Source organism: Carassius auratus, chromosome 1 (genome assembly GCF_003368295.1).
Source record: "Carassius auratus strain Wakin chromosome 1, ASM336829v1, whole genome shotgun sequence".
Taxonomy (NCBI): domain Eukaryota; kingdom Metazoa; phylum Chordata; class Actinopteri; order Cypriniformes; family Cyprinidae; genus Carassius; species Carassius auratus.
In genome coordinates, this window is record NC_039243.1 from 17,937,117 (window position 1) to 17,961,789 (window position 24,673).

General features: G+C 36.0%; 2 protein-coding genes across 4 annotated transcripts in view; one reads left to right on the plus strand and one right to left on the minus strand.

The window, feature by feature from the left end:
- Positions 1 to 24,673, plus strand: part of LOC113094812 (protein ELFN1-like) — a 67,108-nt gene that overhangs the window by 18,969 nt on the left and 23,466 nt on the right. Inside the window, exon 1 of one of the 2 annotated variants that reach the window (XM_026260527.1) lies at positions 7,164 to 7,735. The exons of the other annotated variant lie outside the window; for it this stretch is intronic. The gene's annotated coding sequence lies outside the window, so the exon portion shown is untranslated. Of the gene's footprint in view, positions 1 to 7,163; positions 7,736 to 24,673 lie in introns of those variants that run through there. 2 annotated transcript variants of the gene reach the window in all.
- LOC113094984 (UDP-glucuronosyltransferase 2C1-like) lies at positions 13,714 to 17,688 on the minus strand. Of its 2 annotated transcripts, none has more exons than XM_026260674.1 (2): positions 17,443 to 17,688; positions 13,714 to 15,755 (listed from the first exon to the last, which is right to left on the minus strand). In XM_026260674.1, the coding sequence occupies exon 2, from the start codon at positions 15,748 to 15,750 to the stop codon at positions 14,155 to 14,157; it is 1,596 nt and encodes a 531-aa protein (XP_026116459.1). In that variant the 5' UTR covers positions 15,751 to 15,755; positions 17,443 to 17,688; the 3' UTR covers positions 13,714 to 14,154. The 2 variants fall into 2 exon arrangements, with proteins under 2 accessions (XP_026116459.1, XP_026116394.1); XM_026260609.1 differs by lacking the exon at positions 17,443 to 17,688 and adding an exon at positions 16,171 to 16,383.

The window sequence follows — 24,673 nt, forward strand, 5'->3', positions numbered from 1 at the left end:
TGTTTGGCCTTTAACTTTTAATTGCATCATGCAAAAAATATGTCTCAAAGAACGACAAGCGAAAGGTAGATCAACGTGCTACTTTTTTTCTCTCCAATACTGTAGGAAGTTAAATGAAATGAAATGTGGACTGTGACAAGATGAATGACATGCCTGTTTACAGTGACTGGGTGCGTGTAACTATGCAACAGAGCAGTCCGTTAAAGACACAGTTGTATGGCGTGATAGTATGTCCCAAAGCTAGCACACTCTTCTACTACACACTCAATAGTGAGTGCTTTTTCTTCACCAAAAGAGTACATACTTTAAGGGCATAGTATAAGTATGCACATTGGGATGCAGCAACAGAGTTTTTGAATGAACAGGCTGAATGAATCATTATGATTCATTCATGAACACAGTCACCTACTGGCATAACACCAAACTGTAGAAAAAGGGTCACAGAAAACGACTGATTCATAGACTGAATTCGATTAAGAGTATATCCATCTACAGCTAATTTTTTTTTTAAATGCAGTTTTTAACAATGAGAATTTGTACTCAAATTGTTTGTTATTTTCCCTCTAGAAGCCTTGAAATAATGTTACAAAATAACCTCCTTCAGCTACTCTTAGTTTTGCTGCAATTTATTCTTACGGATGAAAAAGTTTTCAGCCATGCATGATGTTATATAAAGCTAGCACACATATGGACAGGCTACAGTCTAAAAGTGGCACTCGCTCTACAGCTCTTTGAAGTAGTGAAGTATTTTTTTCTTTGAGGCCATGACTTTTTTCCCCCTCACTGTCTTAATCTGATTCTTAAGAAAGATAATTGCGTCTTAAACGCTTTGATCTCATTTTATGGGGAGAGAGTCCTTTTCATACAAAAAATACATTGTGAAACTGATAACAGTATGAAAAAATAAGAAAGAGTTTGATATAAAAAAATATGTTGAGCAAACATTTGTGGCTCTGTTTTTGTACTTGCATACAGTATATTTCGATCATTCATTTTAAACACATAATACTTATCTGATACATGTTTGTGATTTATGATGCTTACAAGTACAGCTTTTAGACACTTTTGTTTGAACACATTAATGTCGACTGAAAATACACCACAGTAAAAATGTACATTTAAATACTATTGGTGTGATGGATTCTTCATTTTAATGTGTGCTTGTCTGCAGAGAAAGTCTTTGAAACTGTTATATGGGTATAAGATGTGTCAGACCAAAGCAAATATTTCTTTGTCTCACTATCTGTCTTACACTATCTGTCTATCACTATCTATCTTACACTGTTTCTTGCTTTTTCTCTCATGACCTTGTGAAAGCTCACAGGAGCTCTTACAGCACTTGCATTTGAAATGCAAGCCCGACTGTAACTTTAGGACATGTGTGCATGAACAGCTGTAAAAAGGTCATAAATCTGATACATGTGAACCATTCGAATACTGTAGTTGCATTTAGCATAATGTCAAGACACATTCCATTCTGTTTGAAATGAAGTGTTGATCCTGAGGTCTTCAGCCATAAAACCAGAACAATCAAAGCATTGGCGATAACCAGAGCGTTAAAGCCTTTATTTAGTGAAAGATATCGCACTCCTGTCGTTTCTCTAATCTTCTTTTCTCTCATGCACTACTCTTGTACAATTCTCACTGATACACTCAAAATCCTTTGTTTCATCTTGAAAGAATGATACAGTAACACACGGTCTGGTGCACAAGGGCAAGTTTGTGTATGTGTCCGAATGAGCGTAATGAAATAGTGAATGAGTCAGTTTGGTTGCTCAATTGTTGAAAATTGAGGGAAAAATTTGCAGTGTTCATTAATAATAATCTACTTAGTAAAAAGATGGCATTTAAACATATTTAAAATATAACTTAATTATGTTTACATATATTAATATATTAAATACCTTGCACAACGTTTATTTTTATGCACCACATTTTTTTCTCTCTGAAATTCACATACGCAGTGTAACATTGCTGTCTCTCATTCACATAAATATGCATACTTAAATTTGAATTTAGAAGAGAATATATATATATCAGCTCAGGCACTCAGATTCACACCCTACGCAGCATATATATGTGCTTGTGAACTTCCTGTGAGTGTGATAATTCATGCCAGTGGGATCATTAGCACTATATTTGCATATTCTTATGGAAGTTTATCTTAAGTCAAAGCATTATGGTCACGTGAGATGCATTTTTCATGTCATATACAGGCTGTATATGTATGCTTTTTCCTTCCACCTGCCCTAGGTGGCAATCCTTTCGAGACAGAGAACTCTTCATGATGAACCTTATTTCTGCAAGGTGTCCTCTTTCAAAAAGGCAGAGAAGAGAGGGGATAGAGCCAAGAGAATGGAAGAGATACAGAGGGGTTGGGGGGTCTGAAAAAGGCAGTAATTTCTCTCACATTACAGGTTTGGGGTGCGAATCTTCTGGGATGGGCTATATTTCAAAAAGAGATGGGTGAAAAAGGAAAGAGAGAAGAGAAAAAAAATTGAAAAAGTGTTTCATATAATGATGGTGTAGCTTCAGGCGTACTGAAAGGTGTCAGACCTGCACTTCAGACCCCATTTCATGTGACACACACCTGCGTGTGTGTGAGTTTAAAAGAATCCTGGCTCTGAGACAGAAAAATATATCCAAATAAAATGTGTTTTGTGATTTAAATTCATTGCAGGCAACACATGCATTTTTTAGAACATCACAGCCAGTCTCTGAGCAGGATGTGAACAAACTGCAATATTTTCAAAGGTTCAATGAAATCATGAGTCAATAAAATACATACAATTGTTTTATTGTTCAGGCATTCAAAATAATAAAAGTTCATTTCTGTTCCACTAGCATCACCAAACAGAATCACAAAAATACAGCTAGCATTTTGTCACATAATAGTAAAAAACTGAGCTTCTGCTGAATACTGGAAAAAGTACTGCCATTGCCAACACTGGTTATGTATATAATTATACTCTCTGATTGTACTTCAACACCTGAGGCTACTTTCACACTAGCACTTTTTATTGCAGAACAAAAACACTTTTAAAGAATACAGAAATATTTATAGAGAGTTTAGACATTGCACTACTATTACAATAATAGTAGCATCAAGGAAATTAAATGAAAAAAAAGAAACTTAAATCAGAGAAATAACTAATGAATTAAGAAAAGAAAAGAAAAGCTTTCAAGTATTTTATAAATATATTTTTAACATTTTAATTTCTTGTACCTTTTACATTCCCAGTATTGGATCAGTTGAGTTTTAAAAAGAAACCCGAATAATCAAATGTAAAATATCACTGCATAGTTTTCAATGTAAAAATTAAATATACAGTCAAAACTAAATTAATTCAAACACCTTCGACATTTTTCACATTATCATAATAGTTTATTTGCTATACTTTAGATAATGGTAACAAAATATGACAAGAAGATTTAACAAATTAATCTTGATAATGTCAGATAACTTTGATAGAAAGTTATTTAACATTTCATGACATTTTAGCACTTGACAAACGGATAGTGACTCCTAAGCAGCACTTAGCACGGCTATGTGCAACTGTGTTAAGTGCTTTTTTGGGATATAACATATAATGAACATTCATAAAATTACTCGTAGAAAATGCTCTGATGCGCTAAGATCAATCGTTATCGGAAAAACCTGGCACTGAGCATCTTTTAAGTTGAGATGGCCATGGAGGTCCCCCTCAGGCGTGGGCCCCTATAATTGTCACCACCTTTCACCCCACAAGCGACGGCCCTCTGTGTCATGTCAGAGGATTTCAATATAAGGGAAGAAGTGGGATTGTCATAAATGGGTGTCCCTTATATCGGCTTGGTGAAGGTGGCAACTAGGGCTGTGCGATATGGACAAAAAACCTATCACGATTTTTTGATCAATTTTGCGATTTTGATTTTAATCACGATTTTGACACGCACAGACATGCTTTACAGTCATAAATGCATTCAGAATACATTTTTCAAACATATTTCCAAAAGAAAACCAATGAGAGCTTTAGCAAAAAGTTGTAACATGTCTCTAGAACAGACATAAGTCAAAATAATCACTAAGTAAAGATGTCAAACAAAATGTCTATAGACATATGGCAAAAAATAATAATAAAAAAATAAAATAAAACCCTTTGTTCAGGGATTTATTTATTTACTGTAGCGGTGCCTCAGGTGTTATATGTTTTGCCCAATATATTTATTGCCCAAGGTTCACACGTACTCCGTCTGCAGTGCGTATACAGTAAGTTATGTGGTTCAGAAGCAGCAACAAGAGCGCATTATTGTAAGGCGAAAGCACATTTAAATTATGCAGATTTTCTTTGCTCTGTTAACAAAACCAGATGCGCGTGCTTAGATCATATTAAATCTTTTGGCACCTTTCTATTTATAACCTTTTCTATTCTCATCTTTTAACTACGTGCAGTGTGAACGTTCTGACCCGTTAACATAAGTTCGGAAAAAAAAGGCTATGCATCACAGACAGTGTGTGAACCTGGAGTTAGGCATATGCCCAGTCTGCACTGTTCTCGCGCTCCACTTAGGTGCTCTGCATCCTGATTGGTTCAGTTAACATACTGCGGGAGGCCGGGGCCACGGAAAATCATGCGATATTCTTTCTATTTTGATTAATCGCACAGCCCTAGTGGCAACCCTAGTCTCTGCTGCAGAGAAACACCCCTATAATAGCATATAACCTCATGCTTTACTGTACGAATGCTGTTATTTTGGAAGGTGAGCTGGATTGGATTTTCACCAGACATATTTTTTGGTGTTGAGGCCAGATAATAAAATTTTAGCCTCATCTGCCTCAGAATCTTCACAGTGTATTTTGGCAAAGCTCAGTCATGACTGCATATGGCCTGTCTTGAGGAGTAGATTTGTTCTTGCAGTTCTGCCATACAAGACACATTTGTGGAGAATTTGTAATGACCACTCTTTGTCATAAATTCCTGCAACTGCTTCAGAGCTGCTGTAGGCCTCTTGGTCGCCTCTCTGACCGGTTTATTCCTGGATCTTTCATCCAGTTTGGAGTGATGTCCCGATCTAGGTATATATACCTTCCACTTCTTAATAATAGACTTCTAAACATTGATAAAGCCTTTGAATTTTTTGTATCCATCTCCCGACTTGTGCCTGTCCACAACTTTATACCACAGATCTTTTGACAGTGCCTTGCAACCCATATTTGATTGTTTGCTTCAGTTGCACTACCAAGGACTGAAATGTTCCAGAAAAGCTCTTTTCATGTTGAGCTAATTGAAATGTCCACAACTGATCACAGCTAAAAGTCAAATGGTTTTCTGTGCCATTGAGAATGTGATTACCTATATCTGATTAAGTTTACAAGTCACTTTTAGCAAGGGTTTATCCTTTTTCAGATGTGATAAGCTGCACTGAGTAAATAAAGCTGGATAAGACAAAAATTGTGTGCGTCTTCATTTCAGGATGCAAAGCAAAAAAAAAAGTGATTATTTTAAAGGGGGAAGATTATTTTCTATACCCACTGTACATGATTACAACAATAACAAAGTGCAGTAAAAAGAAAAGCTACTGTTTATTATTATGATAATACAGAAGAATGATATGATTAATAATACCAATTTGCGATATCAAGCAGGATAAAGAACTATTTTTGTACTAAAATAAGTTGAAGCGAATGACAGTGGAAACCTTGCATATTCAAGTGACAAATATAGATGCTACTCTTATCTAAAAAATTAGGGGGGTATCAATCCAGGAAAGCTTTCACTCTAGCACTTTTGCTGGAAAGTGGGCACTTGAGTTTGTTTGATGACAAGTTCAGTTCATTTCAGTTTGTGGTAAGGTGAATGCTGTTTTTGAAGCTCGGATGCACAAATGCTAATCGAACTGAGCCCGCTTTAGAAACTTGTCTATGGTATGATTTGTTGCTGATATGAACACAAATGTCTTAAATCTTTGGAACTTTCACAGTGGATGGCGTTCTGTATTGGTGCTTTGGAAAAAATCCTAAGATTCAAAAACCAAAGTAAAAAACTGAGGTGAGCAACGATATCTACATAGTCATTACCTAACAACAACTGCTGCTTTAATGCCACATATTATGAAAACAAAAGAAAAAACAAATATGACCATAAAACAAGGAAGTATGCTATAGGTTAACTCATTCACATGATTATTCGAATAATGTAAGAACTATAATTACAATAACCATGTTTTTGAGTCATAAACAGCATTGACCTCTTGGCAGTCATCACCAGGCAAGACCCTTTAACAGTCAGTAGTGCTAGAGAAACACGCTTATCTGAGGTACCTGCGGTGACAAAGCGTGGTAAGAACTGCTTTAATGAAACTGTGGGAGTGAGCTATTACAACTGGCAAAATATTCAAGAATTTCTCATCTCAGTTTGAGCACAGATCGAATAGTTTCCCCAGCGTGACACAGCTTCCTTTGACTGTCATATTTTTCATCTTTTATTTACCATTTTTGCATTTTATTGAACCAGCATGCTATCAGGGACCGCTGACATTACACTCCTTTTAAATCGTTTTCTTTTAAGACACACATTTCGACATAAAAAGTGTATAAACCAACTAATTGTTTGATCAATAACAGATGGTGAGAAAGAATAATAGAAAGATATGTCATAAAAATAAGAAGAGTGAAACAGGTGGGATGAAAACTAGTAGTATATACAATCTTCTTGGCACATACAATACAGTTAATGGACATGTGAAAGATATCAGTTTGATTTCTAAGCAAGGTAATATTAAAGTCTCCTTTAAACATTTAGATATTTTATTAGAGGCACAAAAACACTTTATAGGGCCCTTAAGAATAGTTAATGCATTAACTAACATTAACCAATAATGAGAAATACAGTATGTATTGATCTTTGTTAATGTTAATTGATAAAAATAAAAATGTTAATTGTAAGTTCATATTTGTTTGTATCCACTTAATAATAGTAACAGATACAAATGAAAGTAAATGCTGAAATTAACATTAACTAAGATTCATTTTTAAAACAAATTTTTATTGTTAGTTCAAATTAACTAGTTCTGTTATTGAACAAATTGACATACACAGTTGACTTAAAGGGGTCATATGATGCAATTTCAAGTTTTCCATTCTCTTTGAAGTGTTACAAGCTGTAGATAAGATCCCTAAAGTTATGCAGCGTGATACGCAACTCTTAAAAAGACAGTATAAGTCATTTAATCAGTAATTATGTCCCCACTGGATGCAACAAATGCCTTGTTTGTAATGGGGTTTATTGGCTTTGTCTTGTCGTGCCGGGAGACAGGATCACAGTATGGTAAGGGGCCTAACATTTTCATCACATGCTTGAGGTATTCCACCAATTACAATGCACTGGATAGCTGGCCAATCAGTGTACACCTTGCTTTTCAGAACGCTTTTTGAACCGTAAACCACATTAACACATTGCATTACATCAAATACACAACATAATGTTCTTGTTAGCAAAGTCATATGACCTCTTTAAAAATGACATTGTAGTGCACCCTGGTGATTTTGAGAACCTCACATTCGGAATGTGTTATATACAGTACACTGACAGATTCTTCACTTCACTCACACACACTTCTGATTTCTGCTTCTTTTATTTAGGTCATAATGGAATGAGATATGTAATTAAGGAGCACCATCCTGTGACCTCTAGCCAGTTCTGTACTTGCCAATAAGAGCAGAGCCTTCAGCGCAGAGACAACAGATGGAGACCAGGTGTGTGTGTGTGTGTGTGTGTGCGGTTCACCTTTGGAGTCATGAAAAATTGTGTATTCATGTGAGTGAAAGTGGGAAAGGTGGGCAAGTGGTAAATGGACAGGTGTTTAGATAGACAGAGGGCATGTCAGATGCTGTGGCCAAGCCCCAGGATCTAAATTGTCCAAATGAAAGTGAAAGTGAAGTGACATTCAGCCAAGTATGGTGACCCATACTCAGAATTCATGCTCTGCATTTAACCCATCCAAAGTGCGCACACACACAGAGCAGTGAACACACACACACACACACATACACACCCGGAGCAGTGGGCAGCCATTTATGCTGCAGCACCTGGGGAGAAGTTGGGGGTACGATGCCTTGCTTAAGGGCACCTAAGTTGTGGTATTGCCGGCCCGAGATTCGAACCCACAACCCTAGGGTTAGGAGTCAAACTCTCTAACCACTTGGCCACGACTTCCCCCAAATGCTCACAAATATGTTTGATTGTGTAATGTTTCAGTATGCAATATTTAAATCCATAATCTGCTTTTATCTATTCCTGTCGTAGAATGTATATTTTACACATATTAAAGTTTACAAAATCACAGACACGCATGCAATAGGAGATTATCATTGCTAGTATAGTACTGAGGCAGTATGAGTGTGTGTGTGGAGAGTTAACAGTTCTGCTCAGTATTCACTGCATACTGCCTCCAAATTTAAATTATAATTTGCAATAACAAACACTAGTATGCAACACTTTCACACAACCTCATTATACTACATTACTGTGATGTTTATATCAGCTGTTTAGATTCTTATTCTGACGGCACCCATTCACTGCAGGGGATCCATTGGTGATGTTAAATCACTCCAAATCTGTTACAATGAAGAAACAAACTCATCTACATCAGATGGCCTGAGGGTGAGGACATTTAGAGCAATTTTTCATTTTTGGCTGAATTATTCCTTTAATCCCCCAATTGCCATCCAGTTATCACCTTTACTTTGCATTTTTAATCCAGTTTTGTGAAATGAGTCGAGATGCAAATGTAAAAAATATCAGCTAATATCATAACCGGTTCATTCGCTAAACTACAATTTTATTTGTAAATGGAAGGTATAGTCAAGTGCACTGCAATGTGGGATACAGTACTCTGTGCATGCTGCATATTTTGGCATAAGTAGTTCATGATAGCATGCACAGCACACATACTGTACACTGCAGAAATAGCATACTACCACACTTCTAACACTATTACAAACATATCCTGAGAAAAAGAGATGTGATTGTAGTGTTGAAACGGAGTGAGTAACTCCTTAAATATGTGAAATGTGTAGTGAAAGGTAAGATAGGATAAGAGAGCTGATGGGAATAAAGGAAGAGAAACCTTGACCTTGGTGGTCTTCTCTTTAGCTAGATCAGCAAGTCTATGTGGTTTGTGTATGTAAATAGGATGCAGGAAGATACCTGTCTGCCTGTGTGTGCGTGGATGGCTCTCTAAATGAACTGTTTAGAAGTTGCTTAATGGCCAGATGGCATACAGCAAATGAGTCAGAGGAAGAAATGAGTTTGCATATTTATGAAGCTTTTCTGAATAATTAATGAGATGTAAATGGGACCGAAGTTGATGGTGAGGGCAGTGAGATGTGTAATGCATACCATACGTGTGTTTGTTACATGCAGAAAGCCATCGATGTTCTTCTACACCCCTGAGTTCATGAACAAACAAAAAGTATCAAGACACAGTTTTAATCCATTTCTTGTGTTCTTATCATTTTTATAGCTTTTTGTTTATAGTTTTTTCATTTTTATTTCATCTTTAGTATTAGTTATATTATTACAATATTTTTTAAATATTTTATTTAGGTTAGCATTTATAGTTAGTTAACTAAAATAACCCTGGATTTGATATACTGATTCTAAACCGGCTTTTTTAATTGTCTTTTCATGATTTGTTTAACACAATAACATACTATCTTTGAATTATCTTACATCATTGATATATGTGATTAAATGCAATACATTCAGTGACTTAAGTAAACAATAAATCCATTATGTTTTAGTGAACTGTTGTTTTCTCTAGAAACACAACTTTGTGTATTGATATTACATCCCATTTTATATGTTTACTGTGGTCGACTGTCCCTCTTGATTTTGTCTGAAAAGCATGACGAACGACTGAAGGACATCTCCAGCATCCTGCATGCATGTGTGTCATGGTTTAATCTGAGGGGGATGGGGAACAGCTGTAGTTCGGTGCTTCAGTGTACTTATTCATCGAATTCCCTGCTAGGCTGTGTATCCATATTTTGTTAGACACTAATTTTAAAAAGGATATGCTACTCTATTGTATCATACACACATATGCAAAATCAACTCTAGGACTTTACTTAAACAAATGCACACCATCCTTTGGGGGGCAGCATTTCATAACATGCAGCTGTTCTGTTTCTGTTCAAAAACTTTAATGTGTCGGGAGTTTTTAGCCCAGTTTTCACACATCTCACATCCTCATTTTTTAGAATGACTAATTGGGTGAAAGTGCTGCCCTTCAAGGAGAGAGAGAGAGAGAGAGAGAGAGAGAAAGGAAGGAAGTTTGTCCTATTTAAGTGGACAGAGCACCTTTTGAAGGACATTGAGATACCCACACAACACACACACACACACACACCGAAAAGAAGCTGCTTCCCTCGGGCTGTCATGGTAACCTGGATAAATGATGAAAAGGTTTTTGTTATCTTGCTTTATTGTGTTCTGGAGTGCTTTAGTATTTTGGCAATATTATCATTAAATTAGAATGCTAAATACTGCATATAACAAGGTGTGCTCAAAAGTAACTCATAAAATAACTCATTTCAATCATGTGTCATCACGTCAGACATTGTCATTTCCTCTCTAATGTTTGTAAGAAATAACCTGCATGTTGGCTATGAAAAGGATAATGGGGATGATGCCAAACAATCCTTAATATTAATAAAAAAAAATGGCACATGAAAATTATGCTTGCACATACACTTATAGTATTACACGGATATTCTTTAAAATCCTTAAACGGTATAATCGGGTCAGAAAAAGAAGATTTTTAAAAAAATATCTGCTTAGATAAAAGCTTTCAATTACGCTTAAATTTCTAGCAATTTGGCAGCATATTAAATTATTAAAGTAGCAGAAAGTTCTGCTGTTTGTTTTGTAAAGCGTGAACTCAGGAAATGTTCAAACAGTCTGTAAAACTACCAACAACCCTTCCTCTAAAAGACCAGGCGAAATCTATCTGGCTCACCGCATGAACATTGTGCGTTTGGTGTTCCATTACTTAGAGGAGAGAACCTTTGCTTTAGTGACTTTTACCTGCCTGGTGCCCACGTTCTGATATTCCAACCCGATCTCACGGCAATTCGTACATTTTTCACAAGGTGGCTTATTCGTACGAATTCGTACGACCACACTCGTACAAATTCATACGATTGTCGCCAAATCGTACGGATTTTACGATTTGCACAATTCTTATGAATTTGTACGAATGACCTACACCTAACCCCACCCCTAAACCTAACCGTCACTGGGGTCATATAAAATCGTACGAGTGAGATCGTACAAATTTGTACGAATAAGCCACCTCGTAAAATACGTACGAATTGGTTGTGAGATAGCGTTGGATATTCTCAAAACAGCATGATTGCGAATGGGATGATACTTTTATATAACAGTTCAATAAGTGAGAAATTAGAACTGAGTAACTTATATTTCAAACTAAATGTTGACAGTCTTTTTAATTCTGCAAAGCATTTGTGAGTCTTTGAGCAATACACAATAGTGTTTTTTTTCCTGAGTGAATCAGCTTTTTAAAAGAATGATTGAGGGGAATAATTCAGTGACTCACTCATTAAAACAGTTATTTGATTCATTCTTGAATATATCAGTGTTTTGAATGAATCGCTTGAATGATTCAGTGGTTCATTTATAAAGACAGTCACTGTTGCAACTTATTGCAATATCAGTAACCTGCAGGAAGACTTCCAGTTTTGTTTTTTTCATTTTCGGTGGAATATATTTAGAGCTCATTTAGGTTTATTATCTTTAAATGTTTTGCTCCTGGTTTTCAACGATGAGTCACACACATGCAACCCATTCTGATTTAAATCATTAGCAGAGAGTTGCATTAACTAAACTTAGTCTTTAAGAAAAGGGAGGCCCAAAAAATGTGCAATGCTGTGGGGTCCTCAGGAATGGAAGGGGATCTAAGATTATGTCCTGATCTGGGCTGCTAACAGAAAAGTCAAAGTTGTTCATCATAAACTGGAGACATCTGCTACCATTGTGCTCTTGAGCAATGCATAATCATAATAAACAGGCTGTCCCAGTGGAACTGTCACCACTGCTTATGTCATTCAGAATAAAACATCTGCTTAATGTCAGGTAAGGAAATTCAAACAATGTTTTCCATTGATGAAAAAATGCCTTTTGGGAAAGAAAGGGTATGACATACTGTAAAAAATGCACATTATACAACTAACTGAGCAGGAGTGAAAATATACAGACAGACAGATAGACGGATGGATGGATGGACAAAAACATTTATTTTAAATCGGATTTCACTTTAATTTCTGACAAAATGTTGGAAGATAATTAGAGAAATGCAGATCAAAATCAGTGAACTACTGTAGTACATTTTCCCCTTGTAATTTTAGCTTGATTGTATTTTTCTCATGAATGCAAATAAGTGAATGAATGAATAAATAAAAAGAAAAAACATAACTCCAATATGAAGGCAATTGTCAAATACAAATCTAAATTTTTCTAATTCGTGAGGAAACGCGTCTAGTAGTAGTAATAAGTGATACTGTTCCATGTGATCTCTGTTCATATAAAAAATATATTCTTGTCCATGAATATGTAGCATGCAAAATCATAACCAGGTCATCTTTGAATGTAGCATAAGTCACAAAACAACAAGCATTTAATCTCTTTTGGTCTTATTGTGCATGCTGATACAATCATTTAACCGTCTTCAAGGGGACAAAGGGCATTTACTAGTTAATGGGCTACTATTTGGAGTGTTTTTTTTTTATTCGTTGTGTAATTTTATCGTTGTGTTGTTGACTAAATATAACAGCCAATACTTCATATCACAGTATGATCAGACTACATGTTTGGTGAATTTGAAATCACACACTAAAATGCTACTCTTAGTATTTCTGACATATAAGCTTTTGGTTTTATGTAATGTGCGGTATTATGTGAGAGTATTAGGCTAGTATGTGACTCATAGAAGTCATTCATTTACAAAGCTACAACATTGGACAAATGCTGTATGTTTTGATTCACTATACGAAGAGTTATCCTTTTGGGAACCAAACTAGGCTGGTCGTGCTGTATGTATTGTGTTGTAAAAATTGCAAGTGATGTGGTATAAAAATTCAGTAGAACTTGAAACAGTAGAAGAAAATATATATATTTTCTTTTTACATTTTCTGAAGAATATGTGAGTGGTGGCTGCCTACACACATCATATACTTCAATATCTAATAAAATCAATTTAATATATATGGTTGGTTCTACTGTAAGTCAGCACTATTGTAAGGGGTCATTCATTTAGTTTTTTCCATTTGAAATTTATATAGCGCTTTCAACAGACCACATGGCCATCCAAAGCACTTTACAATTTGCCTCACATTCACACACACATTCACTGACTGCGGTGTCAGCCATTCAAGGCGCCATCCAGCTGGGGTTAGGTGTCTTGCTCAAGAACACCTCGACACTTGGTCAGGTGGAGCCGGGGATTGAACCACCAACCTTCCGGTTTGTAGACAACCTACATGAACCACTGGGCCACTGCCGCCCCTAAATGAAAGGCTAAGGCATTAAAACTAATGCCCAAACCCAATTCTACCACTCCCCTTTCCCCTTCCCCTTTGTTTTGCGCGTTCATGTGAAGAGGAATAAAAAGGAATATGATAAAAATTTGCTAATGTTATTGACTACACAATAGTACCACAACATATTTTATTGATACCCACTGATTTGACAACATAAATACTAGTCCGGTGGCAGGTAACTTTTAACACACGTCTGAGTTTGTGATAAACATCGGCGATGACGTGTAACAGTGTAGTAGTGGCGTCTCATTTCTTAGGGGAATATTTTCAGCCCTGCACTCTGTTTCAAGGGATACAGGGACATATCAATACAATATCACATAAGCTGACATAATTGAAAACCATGATAGACCTGACATAACAATTCATTTTTGATAACACAAATAAAACATACAAATAAAAACAAGTGCACAAACCAATAAATGAACATCTATAGATCACAATTTGAAATGGATATCATATTGACTTTTTGTTCATTAATATACAGAAAATACCTAACCTGAAGTTGCTTATTACCCAAATAAAAAATGTAAATTAAAAAAATAAATAAAAAATCATTCAAGTTTGTTTTTTGTTTTTCTAAAATATTTTCTGCAGCAGAAATATCGGATGACTGCATATATGGTCAGTATTATGAGTGACACAGCAGAAAGCAGGAGCAGTATGATATCGACAGAGTGATAAGAGTACCAGGGCATTGTGTAAGACTCTGAGCGCAAGTGAGCGGCACCTTTGTGCCTCATAACAAACTCAGTCCAGAAGATGGCATTGTCGAGAGGTTTCACTGGGACGTCCTTGTGAAGCCTTGAGAGCCTCTGCATGTTTTCCCGATAAGAGGGATCGTAAAGGACCTCTTTGACAGTTTTAAGGAAGGCGTCCTTATCCACTGTGGCAAAGTCTACATTCTTGGCAACACCCCTTACTCTCATTTTTGCAAGATTATCAGGCTGGTCAAAAATCAGCCCAAATCCAATGATTGGTACCCCATGGTAAATGGCTTCTTGAATTCCATTGGTACCTCCATGTGCCACAAAGGCTCTGGTTTTAGGATGACCCAGAAGATCATTCTGAGGCATCCAGTCCATCAGTAAGGTGTTGTTTCCTAGTGCAGAAGGTCTCTTTCCTTTGTACCTCCAGATGATCTTCTGTGGAAGTTCTGCAAAAGCTTCAGCAATTGCCTCAGCCACATCATCGGGAAGTTGACCAATGAGAGTTCCCAGGGACATAATGATGACACCATGGTCACCAGAGCTCTGCACAAAGTCCTCCAGATCTTGTGGGAGAGGCTTAGATGGCTTGCACTGAAAGCCTCCCATGTAGACGATGTTTGGCATAGTGGGACGTGGGAATTCAAAAATAAAATCAACTCTATGGAGCCACAGATCAGCACTCTGAACTAAGGTGAGGAAGGACACTCCTGGGCCGATGAACCGTTCGCAAAGTGCATCATAATGTGGAGCAAAGAGTAAAGCACCTTGAGCTTCAGCTACAGTGTACATCACTACATTCTTCACTCTTTGAAAAAAGCTCATGCGATCTGATAACTCCACCATTGGAAAAGGAACATAAGACAGTGGAGAAGGAGCTATCGCAAAATGAGCTTCACTATACATCGTCCAACGGATGTTGTAAACAATGGGCAGTTTCAGAAAGTGGCCCAAAAGAACGCCTCCAAACAAGAGTGGATCTGTAAGGAGCAAATCATACTTGGCATCCCTAAAGGACTGCATTAGCTGCCTGTCTTCCATCATACTGTTGATCATCTCACTTTCTGTTTTGATCAACTCAAAAGTACTTTGCCACATCTCTATCTCCAGCTTCAGACGAGCCCAGATGGAACCCTCCCTCAGAATTTTCATAAGTCTGAATGCAAATGTCTCGTAGAATTCTTCATCGAATCCTCCAGGAGAATTTATCGTTACTGATGTGTAGTGAGGTGAGAATTCTTTAATGTACCAGCTGTCTGACATCCGGATGACAGTAATATTGTGACCTTTGGCATGAAGTGCTTCCACCAAAATGTTCATGTTGACCCAATGACTCCCATCCACTGGAAAGACAAGAACCTTCCCGCTTTGTACAACTGGGACAGTCATCAGCAGAAGTGCTATCAAGATTTGGTCGCATGACCGAAAACTTTGTCCATTCATGGCACCTGTGGTAAAGTAAGGGAACAAGAATGTGATCCATTGAAGCAGAGCATGTAAATTATCTTCTATATTAACCACATAATAATCAATATCAATCATTCGCCACATATATTTTATGAATATGTTTTATCTTCTATTATTGTTTTGTGAGAGTATTTAATTTGACGACTGTCACTGAAGTTTTTAACGTTGCTTCTGAAATGCAATTTTTTTTTGACAAAGTGGTCTGAAATTAAAATTTTGGGAAAGGAAAGCTGCACTAATTGGAAGATGGATGAGTGTTCATGTCAATAAAATAAATTAGTCATGTTTGGAGAAAAAGCTTGAAAGACTTTTATTTTGACAGTCAAATAAGTCTGGTTAACATTAAGGGCTATTGCTCCTAGATCTATTTTATTTTATATCATGAAACGTTCTTACCCATGAAAATGTAGACTGCAAAATCATAACCAGATCAGCCTTTTGTGAGTGTAAGGTAAGTCAGAGAAGTACAAGAAGTACAGACTCAAAGTGTACGACAAGACACTTAAATAGTATGTGAGTGAAGTGTCATTCAGTCTTTAGTAGGGAAAAGAGCAATTCCAAGTGCAGGTGTAGTTAATGAACTACCATTCAACGTTACAACTGTGGTACAGTGTCAGAAACCCTCTATCTCCATCTCTGCCACATTTATAACAAATTAAAATATTTATATTTAATAATATTTTCTGCTTTGAAATCATGACATTCTAAATCATTGTCAAGTTGAAACATAAGTCATAGTTTACTCTTCTTTGGTACTGCTGTTCACCCCCTTACTGGTAGTATTGCATGTGTATACTACATTGTGTGAGAAAGGGTTCATGCTCTCAAACGAGCAAAGGGTATTTACCTAAAGAGCTGGAGTTATATTTCAACTTTACTCTTGCCCAATGAGGGAAGAATTCACAGCCAAAAACCAAGGGAGTAAAGCATTAGGTTTAGTTGCTAAAGCCATGTCTTTAGTTTATGGTTTTGTCTTAGCTGTGAACTTGATAGGTGGGGAGCTGCTTTGGAGAAAAATTACAGACATCAAAATTATTATAAATAAATTATATACAAGTAAACTTTTTGCCATTGATAGCAGACTGCTTCTGGGATTTTATTAATTACACTTGTGTTATTTAATTGTGTTAAATACACACCAACAGCTATTTCAGTGACAATGAGGATCGATCTATTTATTTTACAAAACAGAACTTAATTTTGGATGTTGTGTTAATTTCTCTCTTTCTCTCTTCCTCTCTAATGAATAATAATTGCCACTTGTTCTTGGTGTTCTTTGAACAGTGCAATATTGTTTGCGATTTTGATTAATGCTATAGCAGTAAATACAATCTTATACTCTTCGCTAAAAAGATTCATTCTATTTCGTTCTTTGAAATAAAGCGTTAATTCCTTTCTGCTTAAATTCTGCAAAGATTCATTCAAAATCATCATTACGTTTGCAAAATGAACCCCAAAGCAGCGCAATTAAAAGCAACTTAACACCTTGCACGACCCAAAGCAGTGCAAGAAACATTTATTTCAGATGACAACACTGACCACCAGCAAACATAGCATAGTTGCATTATAACATGGTTAGTCACTTTGTAAAAACTTTGTAAATAAAAAACGTTCTCTCATTATACATTAAGTAAACATGCGTCAGAAGAAAGTCACTACAAAACTCACCGGGGCAAATGTCAGAAATCCCAAAAACTTCCACAACGTCCAAACAACTCTGTCCTTGTCCTACCAGCCTTTAACTTAAACACTATATTAAGTCAAACATTCATTAACTTACACTATTTAAACGTTTTCCTCCGATAACAAAGTACAACTGAGTTATGCTTTTTGTTTTTCAGCCAGTAACCTATTTTCTCTTTAAGTGCCCGGACCGTCTCCCCCGTCTGCCTGGGTCTGAGTGATATGACTGATTTACAGGATATGGTTCCGGTTACATAAACGGTTAGGGAGGGCCTGATAAAAGGACTAGTCACTGTAGTGAACAGTGTTGCAATGGAATTACGTCATTTATTTGCAAAATAAATGTAACTGCACTCAAATGCAATCAAATGTAATTAAATTACAGTTACTTATGAACATGTTAAAGATTACAAAGGGGGTTACATCTGTATTTTTTTAACCACACCCACATACAGATTTAATTGATTTCTTTCCCAGATTGCATTGACTGCTCTTAAATATGAGACACCAATGTTTCAGGAGTTTAGGATTTAGAATAGGACAAGTTTACATGATAACTAAGATTAATTATTAGATGCCTGTGCATAGCTATGCAAATATTTGATAAAAAAAAGTAGCATAGTTATTAAACTATTTCTAGTTATGGTTTTAAATCTGTATTTAACCTCAGAATGATCTCAAAGTAAAAGAGGTGCTTTTGTGGAGGATGCACTTTAAAAATAAATAATAATCTTAATTCAAATGATGAAGTTCTGACAGTAATGAGTGTTGAGTCCTGTAAGGATAACACTGCTTTAAATGTTTCAAAATGATTAGTATTTGCAAACATTTGTTAGAAATGTAGAAAAGTAATCAAATGTAATCAGTTTCATTAATTAAGTAATAGAAATATTACATTTTAAATAGGGTAACTAATAGGGTAAATCTATAATCCATTACATTTCCAAAGTAACCTTCCCAACTTTGAAAGTGAAATCTTTCAATTTACTGTTTGTTTGTAGATCTTGCAGTTGCATGCATTTACACGCATACACATGTTTTGAATTACACTTTAAATGAATAATATCTCTGATCTGAAGAATAACCATAGCAAGTTTGAACAGCTCCCTTTATTCTGCTTAGTGTTGGTTCATGCAGGTTCATAAAGTGAATAAGATTACTTCACAAGAAAGCCTGACACATCTATTAATCATACAGATGCAGAGATTCTTTGTAAATGTGGTACAAAGAAAATAAATGTTGGAATAAAACTCCAGTTGTAGCCTGCACCTCTGAACTGTCCATAAAGTTTCAGTGATTTTACACATGCTGTAATGTTTGAGCCTGTACTTCAACATCATTTAGCCAATAGCCTATCCGTCTCCCAGCGAGTATGAGCCATATGACCAGTATACCTCCACTATCTTTTTATTTTATTTTCTTATTTTTTTTATGCTGTCATCAGTCAGATTAAATGATGTTATGGTGACAGATGCTCTAGAAATTTGGACACTGTCTGTTCTGCCTATTTGGAGCTCATTCAATTTGTTGGTTGCTGCATGTTGCTTTTAAAACCCACACACCAAGTCTGATGTTATCTGATGCATAATATTTATTAATGCTATTAAAATGTAAACTCTTTTGTCATGTCATTTGTATTTTTATTTTAAATGATCCCTCGTGGTCTCCAAAGTAATGCTCAACCATAAAATAATAACTTTTTTATTATTATTATTAATTCTCATTACTAATTGACTCTTCGTGATTATTTGCCTGAATAAAAGACCTACTGAAGCATCTTGTCACAAAATGGTTTTATTTGAAGCATAAATTAAGTTATGATTACTTGAACCCTAAGACATTGTAATAATAAATTAATAATAATTATATATATATATATATATATATATATATATATATATATATATATATATATATATATATATATATATATATATATATATATATATATTTCTTAATTAGTATTTATATGTTGTAGTCCAATAAAACAACATCTGAACATACTGAAAAAAGATATATTTACTTGAGAAAAAAAACAGCATAAGAATTTAAGTGTTCTTTTCATACAATATGTTTTGATATTTTAATAACAATATAGCTCCTTTAAAAGTTGCTTTCTCAAGGCACTTTCCAAGGATGCTTACATAAAGGAAAACAATATAAGACAATATATGTAAATTCAACAAGAAATAAATAACAAAACAATAATAATAAAAAAATAAATTAACAAGTAAACGCAATCCTTAAGAAGAATGTTTTAAGAAAAAATTTGGCAAATTACCTTCCTGGCAATTGCTTTTCTTGCTTCAAGCATAAATCTGACCAAGTTTATTGAAATGTATGCTTTTAAAAAGGCAGTTTGAAAGTGGGGTAGGATAATAAACTGAATTCAAGATATTTCTTTGAAAACAATCATCTTAATATCTTATGCAATTTTGTTTCTCATTTACATCTTGTTTTAAGGATATTTTAATAGGAAAACAAGTCAAAAGATACTTTTTAAGAAACAGATTTTTGCAGTGAGTATGTAATTCTCTTTGGGAGAACCCGCTGCAAGCCATCATTAATTTTGTATATCGTGTTAATCTCTTTTCTGTACTTCTGCTTTCTCCTCCTGATATCTTGACATAATGAGGTATCACTCATTTCCCGTGATGTGATACTATCACTTACTAAGCTTGAAATTCAGCTGGCATCCCTGGCTATCAATTAAAACGGCACGGTCTGCAGTAACCTCTGTTGATTAAGATTCTGCCGGTGTGTGGAAGGTTCCAAGTGGCGTAAAATTGGTTGGGGGCGGGTGGTTGATGCTTCATTTGTGTATTCAACAGATCTGATGCTTCTCCATGTGCTGTTTACCAGAACACTGTGTCATCTTTTTTTGTGTGCCATGCAGTCAAAATGAGTGGGCTGATTTCAATGGTAATGTAAATGCGTTTTCATATTTTTTCATAAAGCAAATCAAAAATCCATACTGTACATCATCTAATGCCTTGAAACTCTTGAAAATGGGTTATAGGATGAATATAAATAATGTTTATTTGTGAGAAAGATTAAACTATCAAATTATTTGGCCAACAAATATTGCATTTAATAAATTGTATACATTAATACCACAAGTTACACAAGGGACAGCTTGATCCTTGCACTGTATTCTCTTGCAATACTTCCTCCCATGCTACCCCAGAGGGTAGTGCTCAGTGGACTTAATGCATGCTTCATCCCACTGTGACTGGAATACAAATGAATACATATATGTAAGTGTTTGGTTATTCACCCATTGATTTCTGAAACAGGTGATGTAACCAGGGGGTCCTTGAAAGAAACAGCAGAACACGCCGTGAAGTATCGCTCACACAAAACAAACAAAGCTTACACACACTGTCGGCACAACTCCAGCACCTGTGTGCTTTCCCTGTATTTTACTAGGCTGCTGAACTGAATTTGGTCATATCTGGCTTACTGATGCAATTTTATACTTTTCTGGGTCACTGCAATGTAATTGCCAAGATATGAATACATAAGAGTGAGAGAATAAAGAGCAAAAATACAGTAAGGAGCTTGACAGTACTGTATTTCTCTCAAAAGTGGAAAAATAAGCATGCATATTTTTATTGGATTCAGTCATGCTGATTGTTCCAAACACACATGACTTCCTTCATATGCACACTATTCTTTCAACAAACACACACACACACACAAAAATTGTGTTATGTTTTTGGCTTTCGATGTGAAATGTCCAGCAAGTGGTATTAAAAGTGCATTTAGTTTTATTCAAGAACAGGTGAAAGTGATTAAGGCAATATTTTATTGTTTTGGTTGTTGTATGTATCACAGCAGTTCAGAAATGAAGTGTCTGGTGAGTAGCATTAAAAGGTTGTTGTGCAATTAAATGTCCACCTACATTAAACCTTACTGATACTTTTAACATAAGCAAACGTCGGATAACAAGTGCATATGCTGAAGCAACCATGACATTCTAGATTACATCTACAAGTCTTTGAGCTCTTATTCAAGGTGCTCTTATTGAGAAATGCTTCAAGTTACTCATACCAAAGCACTCTGCATTGCAAGTGCAGTGCTGTAACATGCGAGCTATCACGCAAGTTTACTATGGCAGAGTAAGTTTCTAAAAAGTTTATAAAAAGTTTAAAGTTCATACATGTGCGTTTTCGGAGTTTTGCAAGAAATGTAGGTTGAGACCTAATTTGTTTCAGTGAGTCAAACTTCTACAAAAAGACCACAGGCTGTCCAGCTCCCAAAAGAAAAAAACACAATTACGTCCATATGACTACTTCTAATCACTTCTCCTGAAGCCACACAATATACTTCTGTGTTGGGAAAGATTTCACACACTAAAAGCACATTTCCAAATACAATAATGTTAAAGTGATTAAGAATGAAAAATGTGAACTCGAAGGTAAAACCTTTTTCGAGCAAATAGAGACCTACACTCCCGTCCTGCTGGCACTCTAGAAACCATTTACCGAAATGCACAACCCGCTTCGAACTCATTAACCTGGCAATTAATTTGAAGAAAGTTTACATTATTTAAGGTCACAGAAAAGATGACAATAATGTACCGCAGTATTTCAAGTTAATTGTACTGAAAGACACCTTTCCATAAGCACCCTGTTCATTTAATTAACAGTTAAAAGGACAAAAGAACAGTCACTGGATGGGGAAACACAGAGAGTGAGAGAGGGTATGGTTCGAAAATGAGACAACTCACATACAGTACAGTAATATGATACAACATCTTTGACTGATCTGAATCTGACACTCAGTAATCTCTCAGTTCATTTGGATGAAAGGATGGTTGGAATGAAAGACATTTTTCTAATCAGTATCAATCCAGACTCTAGTTCTGTAGTAAGCACACTGGAGTGCTAATATTTCTAGGGTTGCCTCAATATCAATCCTTTATTCATAATATGAAACATTCCTGCAAGCTTATGCAGGAATAACAATTTAGAGATAGATAGATTCACTTTTTATTTGTATTATATCAATCTGCCACCTGCACTTGCAAAAAGATACATGTTTGCGTACTACTGTATAATACATTGTTGTTGCTGATCAATATCAGATGTCTCTGATAGTGCCTGAATTCATGTTCACGGGAGATACAGCCTTTCTGTTCTCTTCAAGGAATAGTTCACTCAAAAATCGTATGAAAATATACTCATCCCCAGGCCTTTCCAGATGAGTTTCTTCATCAGATTTGGAGAAATGCAGCATTACATAACTTGTTCACTAATGGATCCTCTGAGGTGAATGGGTGCCATAAGAATGAGTTTAAACAGCTCATAAACAACAATCTTCAAGTAATCCACACAACTCCAGTCCATCAATGAATGTCTTGTGAAGTGAAAAACTAATAACAATCTTGTAATTAACAAATCCATCATTTAGAAATTTTTTAACCTCAAACTGAAGTTTCCAGTTAAACTATGAGCCCTCTATCCATGATGTTGCTTTCTCTGTTGAAAAAGTAAACTTGTCTGTAGAGCTGTAGTCAAGTCCGGCTTTGTCGAGTCCAAGTCAAGTCCAAGTCCAGGACTAGTCGAGACCGAGTCAAGACCGAGTCCAAAGAGGTTCGAGTCCAAGTCAAGTCCAAGTCCAAAAGTTTTGAGTCCAAGTCCAAGACCGAGTCCAAATGAAAGAAAAAAGGGTCCTCTTCAAGACCACATACTTAACTACTGATAATGTTTGTGATGCGAGAGAAAGCATATCTCCTATTCTAAGAAAATCATTTTACATTATTATTTGTAATGATCAAAAAGCATGTGCAAAGTAACAACTCTGTAGGACAGGGGTCTCCAAACTACATCCTGGATGGCCAATGTCCTGAAAAGTTTAGCTCCAACTGGCCTTAAAACACCTGGAAGATTAGTGTGTCTAGTAAGAGCTTGATTAGGTTCAAGTGTGTATAATTAGTGTTAAAGCTAACAGGGGCGTTAAACAAAATCCTGGGCCCTATGCATAGGCAGTCCTGATGGGCCCCCATGGCCCCCACCCATGAAAATATCCAGGTAAAAAATATATATTTCAGATTCATACTTTTCAAGGGCCCTGGTAATCAGTACTGGTTTTACCCCCAGTCCGACCCTGGGAGCTAAACTTGGATAAACAAACAAAGTTTGGAACTGTAAGGTCAAATAATTTTTATGTACTTTATTTTTTGTTGACATTATATCTGTGGTCAAAAATGTATATGACTATGCCTAATTGGCACAGTGCACAGACACATGCAAAGCTCGGGATATGACAAATGCGCGCAGCAAGGCTAGAATGGATACGTTTGGCTCTACTGGGCATGCGCACATAAATACAGCGACATTTTTGTCATACTGTACTAGGACTTGCATAGACTAGTCGAGCGCTTTCGGAAACAATCGACTACTCCAGCATGCATTAACCATAATGCATACACAGTGTTTGCAAGTACGACGTGAATTTTAGAATTACAATATTGCGTGGAGCTGTTACTATATGACCTTATCTATGTTGCATGTAAAAATAAAATATGTAATAATTAGGGTTGTGCCTGAAGCCGAATGCCTTATTCGGAATGGCATGGATAATGGCTTAAAAAACGAATAACGCTCAAGGAATAATTCTGCCTGAATACTCGGCTAAAGCTGACAGAGTCTGGTGTTTGCTAGATAACAGGTGAGCCAGGGGATCAGCGCCAGAAGTGAATGAATGTAAACTTTATGAGTGAAAAGAGAGCAAATCAAAATCAGAAATCAGAGCGTTGCAAGAGTAATTTTACCTATAATAATACATCATAGCTACACGTTATATTATTTGTATATATTTAAAAGTCAAATATTGAAAGCTTAGGCTACCATATGATACGAATGAATGGAATAAGCACAGCGCGCTCACCAATCAAACAGCCGCGCTGCGCGTCTCAGTCTCTCAAAAACCAAATCAGTTCTCTCTCAAGAGTAGGCTAATAATCAGCTTCGATACGGATACATTGTCTACTTGTCCTACATGTTTGCATATTTACCTTTTGCTGGTTTACGCGGAACACACACATCTGTTTAGTGAAGTTCATTAACATCAAGACTCGCTCAAAGTGTTCTGCGTAATGAGAATGTGTGCATTGAATAGATTCAGTCGTGTTCAAATGATCACTAAACGTTTGTCATGACATCTCTCTGCTTGCATGATAAATATTATTTTAGAAATTAATAATTATTTC